This window comes from Bos taurus, chromosome 25, assembly GCF_002263795.3.
Source record: "Bos taurus isolate L1 Dominette 01449 registration number 42190680 breed Hereford chromosome 25, ARS-UCD2.0, whole genome shotgun sequence".
NCBI classification, from domain to species: Eukaryota; Metazoa; Chordata; class Mammalia; order Artiodactyla; family Bovidae; genus Bos; species Bos taurus.
In genome coordinates this window covers 38,107,735-38,127,025 of record NC_037352.1, presented here as the reverse complement: position 1 = coordinate 38,127,025, position 19,291 = coordinate 38,107,735, and the positions used below count along the sequence as shown (strand labels likewise).

At 48.1% G+C, this 19,291-nt stretch overlaps 1 protein-coding gene and 1 non-coding gene across 6 annotated transcripts in view; one reads left to right on the top strand and one right to left on the bottom strand.

Annotated features, from left to right (window-relative positions):
- The window catches only part of USP42 (ubiquitin specific peptidase 42), a 56,765-nt gene that overhangs the window by 3,880 nt on the left and 33,594 nt on the right, over nt 1–19,291 (bottom strand). For all 5 annotated transcript variants that reach the window (XM_059881371.1, XM_059881370.1, XM_024984977.2 and 2 more), the window contains 13 exons: nt 15,736–15,846; nt 13,984–14,086; nt 13,206–13,273; nt 12,457–12,527; nt 11,357–11,439; nt 9,865–9,976; nt 8,926–9,066; nt 8,638–8,738; nt 7,415–7,568; nt 4,999–5,715; nt 4,773–4,867; nt 1,754–3,223; nt 221–522 (listed from right to left, as the gene is read on the bottom strand). In XM_059881371.1, coding sequence (XP_059737354.1) covers nt 221–522; nt 1,754–3,223; nt 4,773–4,867; nt 4,999–5,715; nt 7,415–7,568; nt 8,638–8,738; nt 8,926–9,066; nt 9,865–9,976; nt 11,357–11,439; nt 12,457–12,527; nt 13,206–13,273; nt 13,984–14,086; nt 15,736–15,846 — 3,528 coding nt within the window. The remainder of the gene's footprint in view (nt 1–220; nt 523–1,753; nt 3,224–4,772; nt 4,868–4,998; nt 5,716–7,414; nt 7,569–8,637; nt 8,739–8,925; nt 9,067–9,864; nt 9,977–11,356; nt 11,440–12,456; nt 12,528–13,205; nt 13,274–13,983; nt 14,087–15,735; nt 15,847–19,291) is intronic.
- MIR12052 (microRNA mir-12052) lies at nt 1,054–1,108 on the top strand. Its single transcript, NR_162428.1, has one exon. It is a non-coding gene; the product is annotated as a microRNA mir-12052 (primary transcript).

Genomic DNA, 19,291 nt, shown 5'->3' with positions numbered 1-19,291 from the left:
CTCTACCTCGCTCAGCTTTCCCACCAGCCTCGAGGGGCCGCGCGGAGGCCTCGCGAGAGCCGGGTGAGGACGTGAGGCGGGGCTCAGCGAGACTGACAGCTGCTCCGCCCTGTGAGGCTCCTCCCCCGAGCGACCGCCTCCTCCCCAAGGGAAGGGCGCCTGAGGCCACCACTCCCAGCGCGCCCCTCACCACTGCCGCTCTCCCAGCGCGCCCCCTTACCCTGGTCGCACTGGGACAGACGACACCTGACCTCCCGGCTCTCCATCCTGAAGTGTTTGGTTTTCTCACAGAAGGGTGCCGCGCCCTCCAGCGGCAGGCCGTCTGCGAGGGGGAAGGCGCCCTCGGCTTTCCGGAAATGGTCCACAGTCTCACAGCTGGCTGCCTTGGGCAAGCGCGGTTCTGAATCTCGCCCAAAGTCCTCTGATTTCCTCGAGTGTCTCTTCTTTTTCTTCTTCTTCTTCTTGTGTCTGTGGAGGTCAGCGTCAGAGTGCGCTACGGAAAGGTCTGAATCCTGCTGATGCCTGTCGAAGACAAAGCCAGGACTAGGACCACCAGGAAAGCAAACCGCCCCAAGGAGAACTGGTCCTCTCTGACTCACACCCCGTTCTGTGGACCTTCACTACACACACACAAGTGAAACTCTTTCCTAATTAAACATGCGGTTTTCACTGTAATAATTTAAGTCCAGGGTCATAAGCTCACCAGTTTCAACCTGTCCCCACCGCAACCTTCAACTTTGGGGAGAAGAGCTCTGGCCAAAACACCAGAGGAAGAAAGGACTCCACCAACTTATCCTGAAACTAGTTAGTGGCTGAAGGAAAAAGTATCTTTGCTGGGTGTGTCAGGCACACAGAGGAAGGAGGTTTGATTTCCTTTTCCTTCAAGTAACCACTCTTCACCTGTGGCTTCTGGTAATCTCTTCCCAGGGTTTCGATCTTAAGAGACACCAGTGTATAGTAACTGTGTTTGTGCTCAGTCCTGTCATCACGGAGAAGTCATTTTCCAGAAAACTGCTGACCAATTTAGCTTTTAAAAAATACGAGAACAAACTTCCCAATGAGATTTCAAACTGAGAAATGGAAACTCAGTTTGAAATCTCATTGGACAGTTTGTTGGAGATTATCAACAGACATAGAACTATAACTACATCTGTGAATAAATAGGTTAACACTCAATCCTAAAGAAAATCAACCCTGAATATTCTTTGGAAAGACTGATACTAAAGCTGTAGCTCCAATACTTTGGCCACCTGATGTGAGGAGCAGACTCATTGGAAAAGACCCTGATGCTGGGAAAGATTGAGGGCAGGAGGAGGAGGAGACGACAGAGGATGAGATGGCTGGATGGCATCACAGACTCAATGGACATGGGCTTGAGCAAACTCTGGGAGATGGTGAAGGACAGGGAAGCCTGGAGTGCTGCAGTCCATGGGGTCGAAAAGAGTCGGACACAACTGAGCAACTAACCACCACCACCACCGTGAAGTCGGAGAATCCCAAGCTTTAACCTCCCGAATGCTGCACGTGTACTCAGTTACAAAGCACCAACTGAACGCAGCAACATCTTGAAAGACCAAGTTTTTAGGTGTTTTATAAAACTGCGTAATAAGATACAGCTTAAAACAGAGCTAAGGAATCGATAAAAACAGGGCAGTCCCAAACCCACCGAGATGAAAGCTACGCACGACACAGCCCTCACCCATCCCCAGGCTGGGTGTGGAGGGCGCGCCCCCCACGCATAGCCGCCCCTCACCTGGAGTCTCGGTCCCGGTGTTTGTCTTTGGATTTCTTCTTCTTCTTCGACTTTTTGTGCTTCTTCACTTTGGGCTCCTCTACAGGGTCCTTCTGTAAGCTTCTCCAGGCTTTCTTTTCTACGTGACTCTCATTCTCGAGGCTATCGTATCTCCGTTTCCGTGACTTAATGTTGTCATGTTCGTGAAACCGTGCGGCCAGGTCGCAGCTGCCGTCTTCAGCCCCGAAGCTGAGCCTGTCGTGGGTGTACTTGGCGGCAGGGTGTGGAGGGGGCGCGTGGGCCATGCCCGCCCGGGGGCTGCTGAAGCGGTGCCGGTCCCTCTCTTTGGCCACCAGCTCGTAGCCCTTGCGGCCTCTGTAGTGGTCCTTGTAAGGCCGGCCGCCATAGGGCCCGGCCCGCTCGTACTCTCGCTCGGCGTGGAAGGGCCGCCAGTCCCGGGGCTCCCGGCTGGGATACAGGGGGGACCTGTCGTGATGGTACCGGCAGCGCTCCCAGCGCAGCCTGTCCGGGTAGTACTTCTCCCGGGTCCAGGCATGGTCGCCCTCGGCGTGGTGGTAGCGGCCCCACTCCTGGTCAGGGGCGCCCCTGCTCCGGGAGTGGTGGTGGCCTGACCTGGCCAGGGAGCTGGGGCAGGGGGGCTGCGGGGCCAGGGCGCAGGGCTCCGGCCGGGGCCGCTCAGGCCGCGGCCGCTCGTGCTCCCGGTGGGGCCGCTTCCGCCGATGCTGCACCTCGGTCCTGCTCCGGCTCTCCCGTGCATGCTCGCCACTGGACGAGCGGTCCCTTCGGCTGCGGTAATGTCCTCGGTCGACCTTTCTCAGGCTGCTGACCTTCTCCTGGACCAGACACGGCTCCGGGGCCTTCTGCCCGGCCTTACTGTCTTCCCCTCTCTCACTGCTGCTGCGCTCGGGGGGCCCCTCAGGACGGTTTTCTGTGATCGTGTCTAGCTGCGCAGAAGGCGCCTCATCTGTGGACACCCCCATGCTCTTAGAGGGACCCTCCGCATCCGAGCCTCTGTCCCGACCGCTGTGACCCAAGGGCTCGGGCTCATGGTCACCCTCAGAAGGCACAGAGGGACCTGGGCTCAGCCTCCCTGCGGCTTCCGCGGCCACCGGGTCCTGGGGCCGCTCTGGTAACGTCCCTCCCACGTCCGGGGACGGTTTGCTCTGATCGTCTGTTAAATTCCCAGGGTCACAGGGTGCCAAAAGCTGATCGTCCCCGAGGGCGTCCTTGTCGGGGTTACAAAAGGTGCTGGCACTCGGTACAGCCTCCTCAGGTTCTGCCGAAACACGTTCAGAGACTTCTTCTTTGGTAGGTTTGATGCTGGGGTCCGAGGGCGGCGAAGCCTTCTTGAATTTGCTGCTGAGATTCGAGACAGACTCCAGGTTGTCCCGGGCATCACCGGGAGGGGAACGGCCAGCCTCCAGCTCCGCCTCCGGATGCTCCAGAGGCCTCTCCTCTGAGCCAGGTGTCCTGCAGCCCCGCAGAGACAGAGAAGGACAGGGGTCATTTACTCATTTGCTCTCTGGGTTTTTGTCAATGGGCTACAGGGACAAACACTTCATTTATTTACTAAATATTTTATGGCTTTACTGTATCTGGCTGAAACCTAAAACTGGGCTTATCATTTTTGGAAACTTCAAGTTTTCTCATTGTACATAAATGTAAAAATTTCTATCAAGCCTACTTCATTTTTCACTAATAACTCTGCAATTCTAAGTGCCTCTGGTTTTCAAATATTTTTCTAATTCTTCTCAGTAACTAAGTCCAGACCATCAAAAAAGTCAAATAATGACAGGGCGCTTACTTTTTCTCTGGATCCCTTTTCTCCAAATTTTCCTGGAGCCTCAGAGGCAGAGTAGTTACCTCCCAACAGAGCCAAGAGCTCCCTGAATTGCCAATAAACTGAGGAATCACTGCTGCAGTAAACGAATTCTGCTATGCTTTTGACGGACTCCTCAAGTTAAGGAAAGCTGCCAGAAAACAAGAAAAACCCTAAAGCGGGCCCCCTTTTTGGTCTGGGAGAGAGAAGACACGCGAGGTCACTACAGAGGTTCAAGGTCGCACGTGCAGCTGGGGTGCGCATGGCTGGGGCGCACGTGGCTGGGGTGTGACCATCACAGGTCATCTGTTCTGCTCACGCACGTTCCATCTGAAGACAAGCTGAACCAGATGAGGGGAGAGACGAAGACAGCCGTGGTGCCAGGGACTGAGTGCTCAGGCTGCCCCCTTTTTAGGCTCGACTGGGAACATTCCTGACTGGGATTCTTGCTGAGGGCATGTCCCCCGCAAGGGCCCTTCTGACATGGGGTGCATGGGGGTTGTCCCTGTGATGGGGGAGACCACAGCACCAGTAGGGAGGGGCTGAGGCAGGCAGTTCTGCAGAACAAGCCAGGCGCCCACAGCCTGAGGTCCATGTGGAGAAAACTTCAGCTCTGTTACTGGCTGCTTCACAGACACCCCCAGGTGTCCAGCTAAAGACAGTCACACCTTGGCCGAGAGCTGTCCTCCAGGAGGCCGTCACGGCACTGACATGAGGTGCCAGCTCCCGGGCTGTCCCTCTGGTGATCGCAGCTGCCGCCTCACGGCCCTGCCTTTACTCCCATCACGTTATGTACGCTAAGGTCAAGACACTGACGTGTGTTTTTTAAGCATGGAGACACACCACACTGACCCTTAATTTAATCTCAGAGCTCTAGAGAGAGCATAACAAAGCCTTTGCTCCTGAACAGAGCAAGACTCCCTGCCCAGCCCCTCTGCACACCCTCGGGCGCCTGTTGGGGGCGCTGAGTGGGACGTGCTGGCTGGTCAGACATGTACCAACAAGGCCCCGGCAGGGGGAGGCTCTGCGGGAGAGGAGGTGGGCGCTGGACTAACAGGCCCCGATAACTGTTTACCTGACTTTCCCACCAGGAAAATCAACGAGTTCTACAGATGATTATTCAAGAAGGCTCATTCCAGGCCTTCTGCAAGTGGATGCACCCTGGTCCCACATCCTGCTGCCCTGAGACAGCCGTCTTACCTAGTCTCCTCTGCCGAGCCTTTGGCTTTGCTGCCGAGTTTGAAGGTCTCTAAGATTTTGTCTTCTGGAAGAGGTGGCAAAGGAGCAGGCATCAACTAGGATAGAAAAAAAAGATGTTTTTCAGCAGTGAGTGCCACGCCTCTGCCTCCTGTAACCCAGCCATGTGACCCGCTGGACACGAGGGCAGAAGGGAAGCCCGCCTGCCCGCCACCCCACAGCCGCTCACCTTCCCAGGGAGGCCATTTGCCTTGGGAAAGGGGTGTTCTGAGTGCAGCGCGGGCTGGCCTGGGCAAGGGGCCCCGTCCGAGGGCAGGCCGTTTTCCGTCGGGTCGCTGTCCAGACCAGTAGCACCATTTAGAGCCACAGGTTCTTGGAGCTCGTGCGGGGAGGCGTCGCCGTCTTCAGCGTCCAGAGCAGGGGAGCACGCGCTCTCGGTCAGCCCGCGGCCGTTCTCCTGGCCGAGGCCCTTGGCCTCCTCGTCAGACTCCTCGGAGGACTCGGCGCCGTAGGGGACCAGCACGCCAGCGCTCAGCCTGGGCCTGCCGTTCATCATGGGCCTGGAGCAGGCCTCCCTCGGGGCCATCTGCTTTGGGACCTTACTAGAGGCGGGCGGCGTGGGGGCACTCGAGGTAGACTGTATTGCAGAAGAAGTGGTAATGGTAGAAGAGGGGGCGGGCTTGTTGGGGTGCTCCAAAGAATTGCTGTGAAGGTTAGACTGAGACTGACCTTGGCGCACAGGTAACTTGTTGTGAATACTGATCGTGATTTTCTGTTTCTTGGGGTGTTCTGGAATAACTGAGGGCCTGTTAACTGACCAGTTCTGAACAGACGGGGAGGCGCTCACAGGACCAGTCCTGCTGACGCTGGAGTTCCCGCTGGGGCCTGACATGGGGCTGCTCGGCGTCTCCTTCAGTGGTCCCGTCCCGTTCAGGTGAGGGGGGTTCTGGGGACAAGCAGACCACAGTCAGGTGAGAGCTCCAGAAACCACCAGACTCAAGACCTCAGGCGGCGGGCCTTTCCCACTCCGGCCCTCTTTTCTCTCTCTAGGAGGAATGAGCAACACCGCCCTCTCACGCGGGCCTGTCCGCCCCGGACCTTTCACAGGCCCCAGTTTTCTGGGAGTTCATTTCTGGTAAACAGGGACAATGGCTTTTGTCGGAGAACAACTGCTCTGGCAGAAAGCAGCAGGTCCTCCTGGGCATGGCGTCACACAGGTTCTCCTTCGTGGTTCTGGGAGCCCCTGGCAGTTCAGGCAGGAGGAGGCCAGCCCTGGGGACTTCCCAGGGCCCCAGGAATGCGGCGACAGTCATGTGGACGGACACGCTCGCTTAGCCATCCCTGCCTCTTTGACCTCCCACCCTTACTCAAGTAGTTATTTCGCTCCACATCCCAGCTTTTGCTGCTAAAACCCAGAAATTGCACACCGGTGGTCATGGGTGAATTCTGCCTCATAGAGGAACTTTGGCCTTCAAAATGTTTTCTTAAGTATCTGAATTAGTTGCTAACTTACCACTGGATAATGGCTCAGCTGATAAAGCATCTGCTTACAGTGTGGGAGACCTGGGTTCAATCCCTGGGTTGGGAAGAGCCTATGGAGAAGGGAAAGGCTACCCACTCCAGCATTCTGGCCTGGAGAATTCCATGGACTGTATAGCCCATGGGGTCTCAAAGAGTCAAACACGACTGAGTGACTCACTTTCACACTGGAAGTCTTAGCCGCTCATTTGTACCCAACTCTTTGAGACCCCATGGACTGCAGCCCCCCAGGCTCCTCTGTCCATGAGATTTTCCAGGCAAGGATACTGGAGTGGGTTGCCATTTCCTTCTCCAGGGGATCTTCCCAACCCAGGGATCGAACCCAGGTCTCCTGTACTGCAGGCAGATTCTGTACCAACTGAGCTACAAGGGAAGGCTTCATAGTTAAGCAAAAACATTTCCTGACAAATCAGCAGCAGCAGCCGCCCTTCCACACAGGGCAGATGCTCTGCAGTTGGCCTGTCCCACGTCACTCAGGCCGAGCCCAGCACAGGACCTGCTGCCTGGCCAGCTCCCTACAGCACTGAGGCTGTGGCTCCCTGTCAAACTGAAAGGCTGTTATGACACCATGGCACAGGTGGCAGGATTATTCCACGGTGTGTACAAGCTATGTCAACACGTCTGCGGTCTCAACATTTACGTCAAGCAAAAGCCAGGCCTCCACTGAGGACGCTGATGTCACAGGAACCAGAGAGCATACCCTCTGCTCGCTCTGAGCAGCCCTCAGGGGTGTGATAGGGCCCAGCCAGACAGCAGGCAGAAAACGTCACACCCCTGAAAGGGCTAAATGGAGGCAACGCGAGTGTTCTTTCTGTACAAGCATCTCTTCCTGGAGGCCAGCATGAATCGAGAACCCCTCAATATTTACTCCATGAAGTGAACGGAGTCCAGGGTGGGAGATCAAATCCCCAGTGTTTAGACAGACTCATACCCCTACTTCCTTCTGGATCACATTGTTCGTCCTCAGAGATTTCCCCTACGTTTGAAGTATTTTCTAATAAACGGCCTGAATCCATTTTTGTGGATACGAAACTCAGCTGTGGACGAGGTCAGGGCCACCACTGCAGCACTGAGTAGAGGGCTGGACCCTCTGCTCGGGAGGTTACCTTCATCATGTGCGAGGGGAGCTGTGGGCCAATGAATCCCGAGGCTGCCTGTTTGCTGTTGACAACCCGCTGACTGATGACCGGGCGGGGCGAGGACTGGCCGGGGCTGTGGGCGGAATGAGTAAGTTCGCCTCCATTTTTCACATCGTGGGACCTGGGGACAGACAGTGACAGTGCTCAGGGTAACATGGGACACCCCCCAAAGAGCTCACGCACACCCCACCCTCGGCAACAGGAGACGCGACCTGGGGAAGTGCACAGAGTCCTGGCCCAGCCCAGGCTGGCACTGGGAGCTCAGGTCAGCAGACAAAGGGCCACTGTGGATTCTGATCTGATATCTATGTATTCTAGCTGAAAGGTGTTTTTTTTTGGGGGGGGGGTAATTTTTTTAAAGCTATTTTTCTTTTGTTTTCCATTTTTCTAATTCTAAATACATATCACTTAGATCTGTGCTATCCTGAAAAGTCAGAAAGAAACAAAGACATTCTGCCTCCCCTCACCCCTTCAAGGAACCTGCTATCCAGATTTTGTGGATTTTCCTCCAGGCTTTAGCCTGGACTGATCTCCTCAACATCAGCGTGTAAAATTTCAAACTGCTTTTCCTCCATATATAGAGCACTTTCTCATAGCATTTTAAAAAACATCATAAAAACCACTTTTAACAGTTGCATTGTATTTCGTCACATGCACACGCTACCATTTATGTGATCTGCTATTGTTGGCAATTTGAGGATGTTCTGAATTTCCAGTTACTACCAATGGATATACCTTGGAGCACTCAACGGACTGCCCCAAGGCCCCACATCTCCAGGAGGAATTATCGAATCAGTAACACGCAGCAGCAGGTGGGGGCAGGCCCGGGCCTGGCCGGGGGCGTGGCTGGCTGCTGGTGCCCGGGGCTGAGAGATGACCACACCAGGCACTCAGGAGTCCCCTCACAGGGCCTCTGCTCACTGCCTCCCCGGCCTGCCAGCCCACCCGATTTGCTGCCAGCAGCAGAAGCCCTCTGTGGCTTCTCCCGTCCCTTCTTCTGTGCATTTCTTTAACCTGCCGAAGAGCTGAGAGCTACAGTAAACGTATGGCCCACTCTCAAATATACCTTCCTTACTCTCCCCACCACCGAGATGCTGTTTAACCAAACAATGGAATGTAAGCATGCTGATGAAGTGAAGCATTCTTTCTGACTTAACAGAAAAGGTGGAAGTGCACTTTCCTGACAATACCTGATATAAAAGAGGACGTAAGCTTGCTGGCTGAGTACCGATCTGATATCACTGGTAGACACGATGGAGTCGTTCATTTGGTACCAGAGGCCGTTGCTAGCCTGTAAGACAGCCAACAAAAGAGATATCAGATTCGATCAGGTACATGGGGAACCTCAATCCAGAGACCTGTAAGAAAAAGGGGCTACCACAGGTCAACTGGAAAAGCCCCCCTTCCCTCCCAAGAATGCCAGTGGTATCTTACAGTGTACTGTAAATAGAGTAATTAAGAAAATCCACACAACTTACTTTTATGTAGCAGAAGTAATGGCCAGCATGGCAATTAAAACCAGTGTGTACCAGGACTGCATACAAAACATAAATGATCGGCTCTCCGTTTGGTTGAGACATGTACGGTCGAATATCAAGATACTCAGGGTATTTCACATCCTACACAAGTATGAAGAGAGAAAAAAGGAACATCATCTCTGAAGGTGCAGATCATCCCGTCCATACACGCAGGGCAGGGCGGGAGGCTCAGGGCACATGGCGCCTTGTGGTGCTCCAGCAGGGACCCAACACCGCAGCCTCATTTTGGAAGACAGACCTAACCCGGAGACGCCTGACTCTACGTGTCTTTAGTGCAATCCCCCTGTATTTGTTTTCTTTACGCAAGTAAGGATCCAGACTATGTGAGTTCTCCAAACCCATCAAAGCGGACAGTTAACAATCACAAGTCTGGACTTGAAGTCATTGCTTATTGTTAACAATTCAGGAGCAGGTTATTTATTCCGCATGTTACTGGATTTCTGACCACTTTCAGTTTCAGAAAGTGGGAAGAAAATGGGAAAGGTCAGTATACTACCAATCAGAAAACAAACGAATAAACAAGCAAACAAACTCTGGTCAAAGAATGGCAAGGTCTGGCTGGGAAATCTTTGGACTTGAAATGCCATAAGCGTTCCCTGAACCCACTCAGCACCTTCACCAACTATGACGCCCAAACGCGGATAATAAGCACCAGGTGTGACCTTCAGAAAGTCTAGTCAGCTAAGGGATACAGACGAAAACACACACACTCTGTAAACACACACAGCAAACTTTGAGCTCAGTTCTTTGACATTTTATCCCACTAACAAGTGCTGGAAGAACTTAGAAAATCAGGTAATAAAACTTCCATGTAGCTGCTGGGCAGTTAAGCCTTGAAAGGCTCAGCATAAACAGTTGTTAAGAATATTATCTACCCACCTTAGCAATTTTTCCACCAGTAAAATTTGCAAAACGTTTCAGAGAAAGAGTAAGAACATTAGAAGATCTATGTATAGTGAATCTCTTTGAAGCTGGAACCATCTTTTTACACCTTGGGGAAAAAAACAAAAACAGATGTTTAAGGAGATTCATGTGGGTTGGTTGTTTTTTGCTTTTTTCGTCTTACCCTTGTTATTTCTCTACAACAGTCTAATTAAGTGTCCAAAAGAAGGGTACTGGATGAGAAATACCACCCTTTTCATCCAACAGTGAAAATATTAAAATTTGAAATTTGGGAGATGGCTTAATTAGCATGAGTGAAAGCCACAGGGCAGTTCTGAAATATCAGGCCACTGACATCTTAAAAATTAGATTTATAGAAGTTTCTCTCAATTCAAAACAAACTGAAAAACCGGCTGATAGAAGAACTCTGTGAAAACAAAGCCCAGATACAGAAGCAAGGAAAAGCCTAGAAACGTCCGTGAGGTTTAAAACAAAGGAAGCATCCCTCTGGTCTTAGGAGGAAAGGGGGCCTTCTCCCCAAAACAGTGAACCCAGGCACCACATTTTACTGCCCTCTGAAGATACTGTATTTTTCACACGCTGAAGGTTTGCGGCACCCCTGCGTGGAGCAAGTCTACTGGGCCATCCTTCTAAAAGCATTTGCTTACTTCAGGTCTCTGTGCCACATTTTGGTAATTCCTGCAATATTTCAAGCTTTCTCATTATTACTGTATCTGTTATGATGATCTCTGATCGGTGACCTTTGATGTTACTCTTCTAGTTATTTTGGCATTTTTAAACAAGTATTTTTAAATTAAGGTTTGTACACTGTTTCTTAGACGCAATGCTACTGCACACTTAAAAACTACGGTATAAGGTAGACGTAACTTTTCTATAAACTGGGAAACAAAAAAATTCATGCAACTCGCTTTACTGCAAGATTTGCTTTATTGTGCTGGTCTGGAACCAAACCAGCGGCTATCCCTTAAAGGGAACATCTACTTAAACCATAAGAAACAGGGCTTTCTTAAAATAGGCCCTCTTGACTTCATGGGGAAACAACAGAACGACTCAAACTTGAGGATTCTGGCAGGTACTGCCCCAAATCCTGGGAAACAACCATGAAAGAGAGAGATCCTTGACTGCTCTGGGACAAAGCAATGCTCCACCCGCCCCAACCCTTCACACCCGGGTCCCTGGAGATGCTGTGACACACACGTGCCACCCCAGGCACCTTCACACGCGGGGGCACTAACATGTGGATGGTCTTACCCCTCCCCTCCACCCAGCTCCCCAGGACTGAGGCCCCGCCTCCCCCGGGTCTAAGGAGTGTTAACACTGAGACTCGGGTGCCCTGGCCCTCGGGGAACAGAGCCAGGGTCCTCTCAGGCGGTCCTGGAAGCTCACAGGAACCTTGCCGGTCAGGCAGACACGCCAAGCCCTGTCACCCCAAGCCTGCCCTCCCCGCCCGCCAGCACCGCCATCGTACTTGCTGCACTTGTACGAGTTTTCTCCGTCGAGCTGTTCCGGCTTTACAAACTGCTCCAAGGCCTTGTTGACACTCTGAGCAGCCTGGGGACAGAAGAGCACCGAGAGCACATGACCACTCACTGCCGCTTGTCAGCAAAAGAAGAGAGGCCTCCAGAGGATAAAGCCAAGCGCAAATTTTATGTAAAAAGGCTTTTTTCATTATAGTGTTCGGTTTTACACATGTGCACACCAAGCTATTGCCCTCCCCACCCCCAATTAAAAAAAAACAACAGGGGATTCCCTGGTGGTCCAGTGATGAGGACTCCGTGCTTTCACTGCCGAGGGCCTGGGTTCAATCCCTGGTCAGGGAACTAAGATCCTGCAAGCCGTACAGTGTGGCCAAAACAAAAAAACAGAGGTTGCCCACCGCAGCATTATTTACAGTAGCATAAAACAGGGACAAAATCGAAGTATCTACCAGGAAGGAAACAGGCATGGAAACTGGCTGACGCACGACACGCAGCAGGCCCAGCAAGATGGAGTGAAAATAGCAAGTGGCCCAACAGACTAAAGGGGTAACCCCGTCAGTGCCAACAGTAAACAGACGCTCTGGAGCAGTTTATATCAAACTGTTAGCAGTGTTCATTCTGGGGGACAGGCTCACACATGTCTCTGCAGCGTTTCTCATTTTTATCGTTAGCATGTATCACACTTGAGATCAGAAAAACAAAAGTTTCAGACAACAAAAAATGGGAGAGTTCGGAAAATGCAAGAAGCAAAAGACAGTTTCTAAAGAAATAACCACCACCTAAATTTGGCTGATATAGGCATCATAATCTGGTTTTATTAAGATTAAAGGTCAAAGGGTTAATAAACATTAACCCTTTAATGTTAATAAAGGTCATTTAATAAAATTATTCAATGTTTTAAGTTTTTTATGATGCCTAATACAAAGTTTCAATAAGCTCCTCTAATTAAGTCTTAGCATATTAAAGTTTTCAATTCATATTCTCTAACAAGTGTAGTCTAAATTGTAAGAGAACTATAAATAAATAAACTATAAATAAATTATGACTAATTTTTGTTTAACTTGACTACCACCACAACTACCAAACTTACCTTTATCTCCAAAGTTATATCGAGATAGGGATCAAAAGTATCTGAAACACCTTTGCAATTTAAACATTTGACTGAAATAAAAATAAAACACAAAGGATAAGCAAAGTATAATCAGCATGGCAATATCAACTACTGAAATGACAGAACACACACACACACTTACAAAACAAAAACCATAAGGTACTTTTCTCATCTATCAGACTGGGCAAAACGTGTTCCTACTACACAGTGGGAGCCACTGATTTGGTGCACGCACACTGCTGGCCGGAGTGTAAACCGGTATAACCTCTTGGAAGAGCAATATGGCAAAACCAGAATTTGAAATCACATATCCTTCGATACAAAAATTGTAACTAATTGTCGTGCGTACACTTTTACGTGCACGTAGCGCTACGTGTAGACGAGGGTGCTCGATAAAGCACTCGTGGTGACAACAACGACGGTCAGAAACCACCCAAAGCTCCCTGGTGACTGGACGGAGCGCTACTGCAACCGCGAAAGGCCGTGTTAGACCTGCGTGTGCGGAAAACGCTAGAAAGCTTCCGGTGTGAGAAGAACCCAGGCTGTTCAAGCACAAGAAGCTCCTGGGAGGATAACCACAGGCTGGGCCAGGGGCTGACGGAGGATGGGGATGGGAGTCTGGGCCAGCAGGGAGACACATGGGCCCTTCTTAAGCCTTTCGGAGCCCTTGCATCCTTTTACACCACATGCCAGACCACAGTTATCAACCTTTAAAACCAAGAGTTTACCTCTAGATCTTAGGTAGCCTCCAAATATCTGGCAGACGAGTGTGGTGGCCTGGGTGTGTCTGTCCAATCTGAAAAAAAAAATCAAAGAGTGAGATGAGAGAAGCATTCTGCAAAAATAAGAGGTGCTGTAACTGATGCTAAAACCACGTACATCCATAAAAGAATGAGAATTCATGCAAGAGAGTCGCACAATATGGGGACAGCCAGAGAACAGCCTTGCCCAATCAAAGATGTCTGGGGCAAGGAGAAGCGGTCGGATGGTATTAAGAAGGGATTCGGAAATCAGGGCAGGACTCTGGCCCTGAAGCAGGCAGCAAGAGGCAGTCACCCAGAGCAGGACTGGGACCCAAGTGTGAGGACCCTGCTCTGCAGCCCAGCACCATCCAGACACTGAGCGCCCGGCCCCTCAGCCGCAGGAAGGGAATGCAGGCCTGCCAGGGGTGTCGAAGCAACAGCAAGTGGGCTACGACGTGTCTGTTTCCCCATCCTTCTCCTGAGCCCATGTTTAGATTTTAAAGAAGAAACTTCAGGGATTGGTAACTGACCCCAATGACAAAGGGAACAAACACAGATTTCAAAGGCTAGAGATAGGAAGTACACCTTTTAAACTTTCAACCATTTTAAAATAAGGCAAACCACTTGAGGAAGAGGCTGCACAAAGTCTAACGGTGAAGCTGACAGGGGGCGGCGCACCCCTCCTGGAAGGCCGCGCTGAGTTCCGCCAGCCAGCAGGGCGGCCGGGGCGGGGCGGCGGGCGACTGATGCTGTGTTGACTCACTTATTGCTGCCGTTCAAACATGCTTTTTGCATAGCATCAACAGTGTACTGAAGGAATTCGTGGGCGTCTTCTTGGTTTCCAAAGCGGAAGTGCCTGGCTATGCCTGTAGAATTTGAGGAAAGACAAAGCCTTATCATCACCTATCATACGCGCAGGCTGTCCTCCCCCTCGAGGTTGTATCTTATGACAGTATACTGGTTAGATAACTATTTTATGAGGAAACAGCATTAATAAGTTCCCCCTGAGAACACCTAGGATGAGCCCTACAGACCGCTAAAAGCCCACATGGGCTGGAGTTTCTGAGAGCCCAGAGACTCTGTCTTCAGCAATAAAATGATCTTGAATAAACTCAACTTTAGCTGTTATTGTTTCAAAAATTTGTCTCAAATGTTATGTTAGTGCACATATCTTAACTTGGGTGCTAGAATTCCCTAAGAGAATCTATATAAAACACAAAGTGTGAACCTACCTAATTCTATTCCAATAACCTAGAGAACATATTATATTCTCCACTGCACAGCAACATCTCAGTCCTATTTCTAATTGACTAAATAGCCACAAGCCAAAATGACAATGAAAAACAATACAGATGTATAAATATTCATATAATTTTATGTGAATGAATATATAGATATGTATTAACTTGAATCATATGAAATTGACCACATCCCACAAATTCTGACCTACAAAAATGACAATTTCATTATTTAACCATATATGTCTAGAGTTGGGGGGGTGTGTGTCCGTAGATGTATGTACATACACACACCAATAGCATTCTCTTAAAGAACTAGGTTTAAAAAAATTAATTATGTCTGCCATATATGTGTCCATGTCTGTATACATGTGCATATCAGTATATGTAATATAGACATATAATTCAACAAACAAAATCACCCCTGGCTAAAATTTTGCTAAGACCCAGCAATGTTTAAAAAAAAATTTTCATGGTCTTCTCCAGCCTGTTAATAGTACCAAAGGCCAAGATAACACTTCTTTATCCTCAGCAGCTTTTTAGGCAGAAGGATTATAAATTGTCACTGTGTAATTATCCATCCCTATAATTACCCAGCTAGATACCAGATTAAGAGTCAGGTTTTTATTTTTAAGCATTTTTTATTCCAACTCAGTTAATTAAAATAATACAAAAGCTTACTGCAAAAAACATGCAGAAAGTGCATAAAAAATTTCATGCAACCTATCAGAATCATTATAATGCAAGAGGAGATTGTAAAGTCATTAAAAATTATATAGAAACTTGTGAAATTTATCCACAAATCTGCTAAGTTCTGAGTATAAAATGTTATTAAGAATATAATTAACTTTATTTTGATAATTCCTGTCACTATGTATAGTTAATACTTATTTATTGAATTAAAGCTAACTGAAAACTATTTAAAGAAATCGGTGGGACAATAGTTAGTATTACTCAGCATAGAAATCCAAATATCTAGGAAAAATGCTGCAAAAGTTATCAATTTTATTAACAAATTTGAGGGTTTTATAATTTTTATTTTGTTTATATATCAAACTGAATACCACCTTCTTTACTATATTGTCATCTTTTGCTTTAGGTTTCAAAATGTTTTTACATAATAAATGGTTTGCTAAAAACCTGTTATTCGTTAAAGACATATTCATACACAATAAACTGTTTGCTGCAATACCTAAGGAGCTCATCATTCACCAGTCAGATCATTAAGACCAACTGGCTAACAAATATTCATATGAACTACTACAGAGGATACTTACGCCGCATCTCATTAATGACAAACATCGGTTTAATAACATCCCCAGGATTACTGAGTGCCTGGGTGATATGTGCTTGCATTGTACACATCATGCAAAATCCTTCTGCATGACCTGAAAGATAACAGATGATAATCCTCCAAGTTAGCAAAATATGACACTGTATGTACACCAAGGGGTATTATAAATAACACAAGCACACTCCTGAAACAAGGATAACAGAACTATGTGTCCTGTTATTGAGCTATATACTTTTACTCATTTCCATTTAATTCTCCAACAAACCTAAGTGATAAATGTATATTGGCTCTATTTTACAAGACAGGAAACTGAGGTTCAGAGAGTTAAAATTTGCCCAATGCCAAATAGTGATTAAGGGGCAGGCACATAGTTGGGCTCAAATCATACCCTTCTAATTTTGAAGCCTGTGCTCTTAACTATTGTCTATACTAGAGAAATTAGAAGTTTCTTTCCTTATGCTACCATTTGTCTCAAACAGTAAAGGAATGTCTCCTTTCAAAATCTCAAGTGTTCTAGCTTTTCCACATACAGAGGTCTCTGTTGTACTTTTTTAACAGCTTTTTAAAAATATGAAAACCACCTTAGCTCATACTAAGTGGTGCTGCTGGCATCTAGTGGGCAGAGACCACAAATGCTGTTCAACACCCTACAGCAAGCAGCCTCTACAATGAAGAATCATGTGGCCCCAAAAGCCAATGACACTGAATTCAAGAAACGCCTAAAACTGAAGGCGGCTCGGTCCTGCCTAACACAGCTTGTAAAGTCTCAAAAGGTCCAAACTATTTCCAGTTAACATTACCGCGTCCCAGAGTAAAGCTCAAAAATATTTACAGGAATAAAAAGAAAATCTAGCACCCAGCAATATAAAATTGTAACCGAAGAGCACAAGGCATGCAATAAGGCAGTAAAGACCAATAACAGGGAGCAGATAAGCAGAAACAGACCTGGAAATGTCCTCAAAAACAAGGACAATAAAAAAAGACAGTTTATATATATATATATATATGTATTTCCATGCTCAAGGATGTAGAAAAAAGGGCATGTTAAGGAGAGACACAGAAATAAAACCAAATCTACTTTACAGATGAAAGGTAGGGTTTCTGAGATGAAAAACACAACAAGTAGACTTAATAACAGATTAGAAACAAAAGAAGGAAAGACCAGCAGACGTGAAGACTCCGCAGCAGAGGTTCTCTATTATGGAACACAAGCCTCAAAAAAAAAGAACACCTCTCAAAATAACAGGAACAAAAAAGCGTATCAGTGACCTATGGGACCACCTCCAGCTATCCCCAGTACACATGCAATTGGAGTCTGAAGGCGAAGAGACAGGACAAATATTTTAAGAGATGACTGTTTCCCAAGGGCCAGCGCAAGGCAGTTTTGAAGAGCGGCAGAGCAGTCGTGCATCTGACAGGTGGTGGTTTACGTGCACTTGTACCTGTATTAAAACTCATAAAACTGACCCCCCAAGTTAACAGAGTGTACAGTAAAGACGTTAACCATATAGTAATTATAATAATTCTTATAAATGTTAATTTATTAATGTTAATAAATATGGGGCCTTCCCAAGTGATGCTAGCGGTAAAGAACCTGTCTGCCACCGCAGGAGCTGTAAGACACACGGGTTCGGCCCTCGGGCTGGGGACATCCTCTGGAGGAGGGCATGGCAACCCACTCCACTACTGCCTGGAGAATCCCACAGGCAGAGGAGCCTGGTGGGCTACAGGCCACAGGGTCACAAAGAGTTGGACACAATTGAAGTGACTTAGCACAATTATAATAAACATTTTTTTTAATGACTGAAAAGGCATACAAACGCAAAGAGTAAATTTACAGTTCTATCAACTTCAACAAAACCCAAACAGAAGGCTACTTGTAACAGTGATAAAAACAAAACATTTAAAGCAGGTGGAAATAAATGACGTGTATAAGAACAAAGGTAAACCTGACAAGAGACGTGTTGGAAACGAGCAAGAGAAGAGCGCAGAGCGACAACTCTCACGCATAGAGAGAAAAGTGTCACACAGGATTTCCATCCCCCAGGAAGACATCTTTCGAAAACAAAGATGAGCCGTTCCACTTCTCAAATGACTAGTGGTACTTTTTCCTACTCCTCCCACTAAGTGCAACAACAACAACAAACCCTCTGGACATTGCATATGAAGCAGACATAAGAAAGCTGGGAAAGGTGGAGAGAAAAAGACAAATTCACAGTTTCAGAGCCCAAGGAATGACATGGCAGTGAGTTTTCTGGTTTTCTTTCTGCTTCATATATTTCCGACTTGGAGCAGAAGGAGCCACCAACCTGGAAATACCAATAAAAGCAGGGAACGATGCCACAGTGAAAGCTTCTGGCGTAGAGTTAAAAAAAGGGAGATTAGGAATGGGAACTTTCATCCATGCTGAGTGATAACAAACCACACCCCCACCTCACAACATCAGTGAGGATCAAAAGAGGGGCCTGGACTTCCACCCCCAAACCCAGTAGTAAAGAAGCATCCCTCCATATTCTGCTAAATTTAAGTAAGTCAGACACAGAAAGACAAATGCTGTTATGGTAACACATGTGGAATCAAAACAATACAACACACTAGTGAATACAACAAAAGGTAACATAGTCAGCTACAGAGAACAAATTAGTGGTTACCTGTGGGGAGAGAGAAGGGGAGGGCGTGACGGCAGTAAGAGATTAAGAAGTACAAACTATTATACATAAAATAAGCTGTAAGGATAGTGTACAAGTGTGCTTATAAATGGAGCATAACCTTTAAAATTGGGAATCACTATACTGTACACCTGGTAAAGAAGGCTGAGCACGGAAGAACTGATGCTTTTGAACTGTGGTGCTGCAGAAGGCTCTTGAGAGTCCGTTGGACTGCATCAAACCAGTCAATCCTAAAGGAGATCAACCCTGAATATTCAGTGGAATGACTGAACTGAAGCTGAAGCTCTACTTTGGCCACCTGATTCAAAGAGCTGACTCAGAAAGAGCCTGATGCTGGGAAAGACTGGAGGCAGTAGGACAAGGGGACAACACAGGACGAGATGGCTGGATGGCGTCGCCAAATCAAAGGACATGAGTTTGAGCAAGCTCCGGGGGACAGTAAAGGACAGGGAAGCCTGGGGTGCTGCAGTCCGTGGAGTCGCAAAGAATTGGTCACAACTTAGTGACTGAACAACAACATGTAACACTGTAATGAAGTATACCTCGAGAAAGAAAGAGAGGGAAAGAAAGAAGCATCTGTCCAGCTTCCCACTGGGTAGTGTCAGAATTAGGACTCTCGCCATCAGCCAGTGGTAAAAAGCCACTGCAGTCTACCTGGAGACCGGGGCGGGGGCGGGGGGAGTGGAAAGCCCTGCTCCCATCCAGCAAGAACGTGGAGCCCACCCCCACCTCAGATGTCAACAGAGGCTGAGTGTGGAATCTGGACTTCTATCTCCACCTAATATTTCTTCCTTTGCCAGAATGGTGTCAAGAGAAAGCCAGCCAAAACACAGGTCAGATAAGATCCAATATTTAATAGCATAACACAAA